At 49.8% G+C, this 8130-nt stretch overlaps 1 protein-coding gene across 1 annotated transcript in view; it reads right to left on the minus strand.

Annotated features, from left to right (window-relative positions):
- LOC122944995 (speckle-type POZ protein-like A) overlaps positions 1 to 7167 on the minus strand; it is a 28121-nt gene extending 20954 nt beyond the window's left edge. Inside the window, exons 1-3 of the mRNA XM_044303769.1 lie at positions 6850 to 7167; positions 858 to 979; positions 613 to 764 (exon numbers count right to left, since the gene is read on the minus strand). Coding sequence (XP_044159704.1) covers positions 613 to 764; positions 858 to 979; positions 6850 to 6927 — 352 coding nt within the window. The 5' untranslated portion in view covers positions 6928 to 7167. The remainder of the gene's footprint in view (positions 1 to 612; positions 765 to 857; positions 980 to 6849) is intronic.
- Between the last annotated feature and the right edge of the window lie 963 nt (positions 7168 to 8130).

The following is an 8130-nucleotide window of genomic DNA, read 5'->3' on the forward strand; positions in this document are numbered from 1 at the left end:
CTGAAAAATATTCTCCATGCTCTGAATTTTTTGCACTGGGTCCTACTCAACAACACAGGTTTTTTTGCTGTTGTACAAATCAAGGACCGCACCAGAGGATGGATAGACCTACAGACTTAAAGGGGTTAATTAAGACTATAAAATGCTCCCCCATATGCCGGGCCCCTCACAATGAATATACTGGGTGACGCTAGGGAGGCACGTCCCCGTCACCGCCTGTCATTGGCTACTCCCCTTCCCCCCCAACACAGGATGTTTTCATCCGTGCACGGGGAGAAGCAGCAGCGGCGTGTGGGGACCAGGAGGGGAGCGGGGTAAGTATATTCATTGTGAGGGGGACCCGGCATATGGGGGGATTTTTATAGTCTTGGATAACCCCTTTAACCTCTAAGGCCTTAGTGCTGCTCAGTCCTATGCAAGTCAATGGGAATGACCAGCATTACCAAGCACAGCCACTATACATTGCATTGTGCTGTGGCTGGTATACTAATGAAGAGGCTGCAGAATCCAGCCAAGCACCACGGGCGCTGGTAGTCGGACCCTGAGGATGGGTCATCCACACATAATTCCTGGAAAACACTTGAATAAATCCACTGAACAACCAGGACTCACCCATGGCTTTTGTCTCCTCCCGCCGCACATTTAACAGAGAGAACTTAAATTTTGCTCGAACTTCACTCTTCGGACAGCTGACGAGCAGCAGGTACAAGGACAGGTAATCCTTGCTCTCGTCATCCAGTCCTTTTGGGTTAACTCTTAAGCACCTGGAGGGGTAAGACGAGAGATCGGTCAGTTCAGATGGGAGTTTTGGACATTGTTTCTACCATCAGAGTGCAGCGCATACGGCTCGTTCTCACCATTTCATTTTATCATTTGGCCCCGATGAAAAAGTAGAACTTTTTAACACTTCGCCCATTTCCTCTCGACAAAAACTGAAGTTACTGATGGTCCACATGTAGGAAAACTTCACTACTTTCACCTGTGGATAAAAGGCGAAGCAATAAACACACACGTATTATATGTATCGAAGGGCAGGAAAGAAGAAGCGGTTTCAGAATTTACAGGATTATGTGAGATATTACATTTTTAGCACAGCCCATCAATGGATAACTGCAGAGGTCCTACCCCTGGGAAACCTGCAAACAGCAAAGGGTTAGCAGCCCACAAAGTGACAGCCGTAAGTATGTGTCTGTGCCTGGTATTGCAGCTCCACCATGTTCAGCACCATTCACTTCAATGAGCAGAGATTCAAAAACAAGAACAGCCATGTGCATCTGGACCTCACTGTGCCGGGTACTGCAGAGATGTCCACATGAGGGTGGGTGAGGCTAAACACATTCAGTTCCCTATAGTAACACCAAAGCCTTTACCATGCCCCCGACCAGAGGCCTGCATTGACGTCAGGCCCCCGACCAGAGGCCTGCATTGACGTCAGGCCCCCGACCAGAGGCCTGCATTGACGTCAGGCCCCCGACCAGAGGCCTGCATTGACGTCAGGCCCCCGACCAGAGGCCTGCATTGACGTCAGGCCCCCGACCAGAGGCCTGCATTGACGTCAGGCCCCCGACCAGAGGCCTGCATTGACGTCAGGCCCCCGACCAGAGGCCTGCATTGACGTCAGGCCCCCGACCAGAGGCCTGCATTGACGTCAGACCCCAGACCAGACCCCTACATTATTATCAGACCACTGACCAAACCCCTATATAAATAGCGTTAGATGTGTCAGGACACAGTGTAGTGGAGCCTGAGCTGAATAAGAGCCATGAGCAGGGAAGGTAAGTATACAGACCACCATCTATTGGAGTAATTCCCGCGAGCAGGGTCCCCTCCCAGCAGACGGATGAACTGCGTTCAGGGGTCCTTGATGGACTATTCTGTGAATGGCCATGTGTACAATGAAATCAGTTAATATCCACTGATCGCTTGAGGTCCCCAGCAGTGGGACCCCCTATGTTCAGCTCATCGGTGGAACCTTCTAACAGAAAGGGATTGTCCATTTTATAAAACTGGAAAGCCCCATTAAAAGAATTCAAGTTTCAGGAGGGAATTAGAAAGTGGGAAATCCCCTTGAAAAGGAGAATTTGCTCAGACAAGCCTTTTATAATGAAACTTCTGTGAAACATCAGCCAGACGTCACACACCAGGCACATGGTAGGGAACGTCCATGTCCTAAAACTAGAGGCATCTCATGAGTCAGGCCCAAAATATGGCCTATCTAGTAATTCAGGTCCTCTTAATGCTACGTCCATTGTAAGCAAACACGTGAATTATCATCACATGCTACAATGTCCATTCACATGTTTAAAGCATTAACCTAAAAGTGGTCAGGGGCACACCTGAAAGTTTAAAGGGGTCGACTCATGAACCAGACCCCAGATCACTAGTTTAATATCAGACTCCAGACCACTTATTTCAGACTGCAGACCAGACCAGTATATTAATATAAGAACCCAGACCAGACCACTATATTAATATCGGACCCCAGACCAGACCACTATATTAATATCGGACCCCAGACCAGACCACTATATTAATATCAGACCCCAGACCAGACCACGGTATTAATATCAGACCCCAGACCAGACCACGGTATTAATATCAGACCCCAGACCAGACCACGGTATTAATATCAGACCCCCAACCAGACCACTTTATTAATATAAGAACCCAGACCACACCACTATATTAATATCGGACCCCAGACCAGACCACTATATTATCGGACCCCAGACCAGACCACTATATTATCGGACCCCAGACCAGACCACGGTATTAATATCAGACCCCAGACCAGACCACGGTATTAATATCAGACCCCAGACCAGACCACGGTATTAATATCAGACCCCAGACCAGACCACGGTATTAATATAAGACCCCAGACCAGACCACGGTATTAATATCAGACCCCAGACCAGACCATTATATTAAAGGGGTTCTCTGGGCTTTTAATATTGATGACCTATCCTTATGCTGCTGATACTGTCTGCATTTTTCTATCCTCAGGATAGGTCATCAATATCTGATCGGCGGGGGTCCGTCACCCGTCACTCCCACCGACCAGCTGTATGAAGAGATGGAGCTCAGATTGCGCAGGTGTCTTCTCCCTTCTCTCTTCCTGCAGGTCATAGACATAGCAGCAGCAGGAAGAGAGACGGGAGACGGCACTTGAGCACTGCGCGCAACGTCTCCTAATACAGCTGACCGGCGGGAGTGCCGGGTGTCGGACCTCCGCCTATCTGATATCCAGAATAGGTCATCAATATTAAAAGCCTGGAGAACCCGATTAATATCAGACCAGACCACATAAATATATTCTATTCCCTACATTAAAATCAGGTCCCAGACCAGGCCAGACCAGGCCAGACCAGGCCTCCATATTAATAACAGACCCCGTACCATGTAATTCATTTCCAACCCCAGAGCAGACCGTAGATCAACAAAAAAATATATATATACAGACCCTTGCTCCGATGCACTGGGTCTTAATGCCATCCAGCGTCAGGATGCTATGGGGGTTGCCAATATTACGGCCTGAAAACAGATGGCGTTAGAATTCAGCCAAGTGGTGGAACTGAGCCCAGACCAGACCTTCGATCACACAAACCCCGCCCCCTCCTGGGCACACCTGCAAAGGAGTTGCCAAACCCCTCCCCCCCTTAAAAAAAAAAGTGGTCAATCCCTTTAATGGCCATATAACACCTGACAGACTCCCTTTACATACACGTCTGACACATTACAAGTTTTATAGGTGGGGGTCTGGGTGCTGTCCATCCACAATAACTGGAGCTGAAAGCTCTGCCCCTTCTTCCCGGTCTCTCCCTGAAATAGTGAGCGTAGAGGGAGGGATAACAAACGTACCGAGTAAGAGGAAGAAAGAGGGGAAAAAAGGGTAGGAAGTGTGGGGGATCTATTTAAATGTATCCTTCGTACAGAAGTGTCATCATTTGTGCGATATATAAATGATCGTCCGTAGTCACAACCACCGCAGAGAAGACTGCACCCGTGAGGTCAAGTTTACACTTCAGTTATTGCCATCAGTTAGGGCTTATGCACACGACTGCATGTATTTAGCGGTCCGCAAAAAATGGATCCGCAAAAAATATGGATGACGTCCGTGTGCATTCCGTATTTTGCATAATGGAACAGCCGGCCCCTAATAGAACAGTAATATAAGGATATGTCCATAACACGGACAATAACAGGACATTAAATATTTTTGTGGAACGGACATACGGAAAAGGAATGCACGAGGAGTAACTTCAGTTTTTTTTGTGGACCCATTGAAATGAATGGTTCCGCATACAGTTGGCAAAAAGAACGGAACAAACACGTTAAGAAAAAACGTTTGTGTGCATGAGTCCTTATCGTGAACCAAAACTAAGTGCGGGTCAAAAACACAGAACAGGTGAAAATCTTTCCATTACACCTGATCTCTGGAGGAGGCTTCCCTACTGGTTTTGGCACACAATAAGGCCTCATGCACACGACCGTTGTGTGTTTTGCAATCTGCAAAACACGGATGGCGTCCGTGTGTGTTCCGCAATTTGCAGAATGGCACGGACAGCCTTTAATATAACTGCCTATTCTTGTCCGTAAAATGCGGGCAAGAGTAGGACAGGTTATATATTTTTTTTGCGGCCCACGTAACGGAGCAACGGATACGGACAGCACACGGAGTGCTGTCTGCATCTTTTGCGGCCCTATTGAAGTGAAGGGGTCCGCATCCGAGCCGGCAAAACTGCGGCTCGGATGTGGACCAAAACAACTGCCGTGTGCATGAGGCCTAACTGAAGTGTGAACCCAGCCTAAATGGCACTGCAGGCCTCGGCCGGACCACCACTAGCGTCGGTGGCTAGTTGGGGTCTATAGACACAATGTGACCACCATGATCTAAAATCTCATGTATAACTGTACGTTGCTGCACTTGGTTGGAGGAACCCGCCAAATTCTGTAGGACCGGCCGCCCACACAATGTGCTGTCCGCATCCATAGATCCGTTCCGCGGCCCCGCAAAAAAGATAGAGCATGTCCTATCCTTGTCCGCAATCGGACAAGAATAGGCATTTCTATCATAGGGCCGGCTACAGTCACATGGCCGGTATCCGTGTTTTGCGGATCCGCAATTTGCGAACTGCAAAACACATACGGTCGTGTGAATGCAGCCTAAATTTCATAGGGGAATTCAAGAAGTGACGAGCGCTCTAGGAAGAGGGTTTCCCCAGAAGATACCTGGATGCCATATTGATACAGGGGCCCAGCAGGCACTTACGGGGATCTCCTCTGTCTGACCCAAATAATAACCCACCTAATCCATGTGTGGTACACAGAAAACAGTTTAAGGCTAGGTCTACACGACGACATTTTGTCGCACGATAATATTTATAATGGTAGTCTATGGTGTCGCACTGCGACGGCGACGTGACAGTGGCAAAAAATCCATTTGAAATGTTGCAGTGCGACACCATAGACTACCATTATAAATATTGCCGCGTGACACATGTTGCAGTGTAGTTGTGCCCTATGTGTCGCGCGACAAATGTCCTCGTGTAGACCTAGCCTAAAGGCTACATGCACACAAACTTTGTTTGTTTTCGTGTCTGTTCCGTTTTTTTGCGGATAGGATGCGGACCCATTCATTTCCACATCAGTATGTCCGTTCCGTAGCCCCGCAAAAAAATAAATAAAAATAGAACATGTCCTATTTTTGTCAGTTTTAGGCAGTGTTACAATGGATCTGCAAAAAAATGTCATGCGGATGTCATGCGTTTTTTTTTTGTGGACTGCAAAACGCATACGGTCGTTTGAATGTAGCCTAAGGCCCCAAGATAGCAAGATATACTTCACCATGCTCCAGCCCGGGTATTAGTGCACAATTTTTGTAATGTATAGCCCTCCTGCTGATAGGTCTGGCTGGAACGTGTAGTTCTCCAACAATTGTCGATAACACGTCACCTATCCTTGACTTCAGCGCACATTTCGGGCATGTTAGTACGTAGCCCAAGTCTTAGTGCGCAATTTAACCCATGCATAGCCCATCTACACATTGAATAATGTCCTACTGCTGGGCCTGGCTGGGACTTGTAGTCCTCCAACAGCTGGTAGTAATACACGTCCCCCATCTTTCACCTCAGCACATAATTCAGTCCTATAGCTAGCCCGGTCCAATCACATAATGTAAGTCGTGCATAGCCGTTCTATGTCCTGCTGATGGGCCTGGCTGGGACTTGTAGTCTTCCCATAGCCAACTGTACCACGTGTTTTAGGAATTATGACTTCAGTGCATAATTCAGTCCCATAACGACGTAGCCCAAGTCTTCTCACATTATCTATGTCATGTATAGCCGTGCTATGTCCTGCTGATGGGCCTGGCTGGGACTTGTAGTCCTCCGATAGCCGGTGGCACCACAGATCGCTTTTCCTGGACACATCATTTAGGCATGTCACTATGTAGCCCAGCTCTTAACACAGATTTTTAAGCCGTGCATAGCCTGTCTCCATGTTTAATTATGTCCTGATGATAGGCCCGGCTGGGACTTGTAGTTCCCAAATGGCTGACGGAGCGACACCGCCTGTCCTGGACTGCAGGGCATTACTCAGGAATATTACTAGGTAGCCCAGGTTCTCGCTCAGCCGTTCTACCCATCCAACTATGCCCTGCTGATGGGCCTGGCTGGGACTTGTAGTCCCCAATCGCCATCGGTACCACGCGTCGCCTAGCCTGGGCTCCAGGGCAGAATTTGGGCAGGATACTGTGTATCTTGTGCCCACAACATTCCAGAACCATTATCAACAATGTAACAGATGCAAGAAAATGGAGCAGCAATGGGAAAGACAGATGTTGTTTACCTGGGTGTAACACCAGCTCTCTGCTACCGGTCCACTTGACACCTCTACAGGGGGAGGGGGCGAGGGCCCTCCTGACATGCTGCCTCCGAGGTGAAAACAGCCTCAGATCAAGGTTTTGCTTTTTTTGGCTTTATGTCACTTTTGCAAATAGGCAGCGGCGTGCTGTCCCTCCACGGCCCCATGGACGACCCGGCCCCAGCCTCAGCGGCCCCCCCTGGGCTCACATGGTACAGCCCGCCGCCGCATCAGACACTTTGTATCAATGGAAAAATGTTTGCAATTCTGCCGGTACTGGCACGGAAAAGGCTCAATCCCATGAACGGGAAGGGCCTTCTGACGTCAGGGAGGCACGTGACACACTGAAATCACGTGACCGGTTCAGAGTGATGGCGTCTGAAGTGAGAGGAGCCAGTGCCAGGCTTTACCACAGGTATTTACACTGCGTGCACTGAGCTGCTGCTGGCGGGGGGAGCCGGTCTGTACACTGGGTGAGCAGGGGGGATTATAGTGGGTGCACATGGACATGTGTGTGTGTGAGGGGTGAACATGGAAGGAAAGTGTGTGTGTGAGGGGTGAACATGGGGGGGAGGGGTGAACATGGAAGGAACATGGGGGGGGGGGTGAACATGGAAGGAACATGGGGGGGGTGAACATGGAAGGAACATGGAAGGAACATGGGGGGGGGGTGAACATGGAAGGAACATGGAAGGAACATGGAAGGAACATGGGGGGGGGGGAACATGGAAGGAACATGGGGGGGGGGGGGGGGGGGAACATGGAAGGAACATGGGGGGGGGGGAACATGGAAGGAACATGGGGGGGGGTGAACATGGAAGGAACATGGGGGGGGGGGTGAACATGGAAGGAACATGGGGGGGGGGGTGAACATGGAAGGAACATGGGGGGGGGGGTGAACATGGAAGGAACATGGGGGGGGGGGGTGAACATGGAAGGAACATGGGGGGGGGGGGTGAACATGGAAGGAACATGGGGGGGGGGGTGAACATGGAAGGAACAGGAAGGAACATGGGGGGGGGGTGAACATGGAAGGAACATATGGGGGGGGGGGTGAACATGGAAGGAACATATGGGGGGGGGGGGTGAACATGGAAGGAACATGGGGGGGGGGGGTGAACATGGAAGGAACATGGAAGGAACATGGGGGGGGTGAACATGGAAGGAACATGGGGGGGTGAACATGGAAGGAACATGGGGGGGTGAACATGGAAGGAACATGGGGGGTGAACATGGAAGGAACATGGGGGGGGTGAACATGGAAGG

This window comes from Bufo gargarizans, chromosome 8 (genome assembly GCF_014858855.1).
Source record: "Bufo gargarizans isolate SCDJY-AF-19 chromosome 8, ASM1485885v1, whole genome shotgun sequence".
NCBI lineage: Eukaryota > Metazoa > Chordata > Amphibia > Anura > Bufonidae > Bufo > Bufo gargarizans.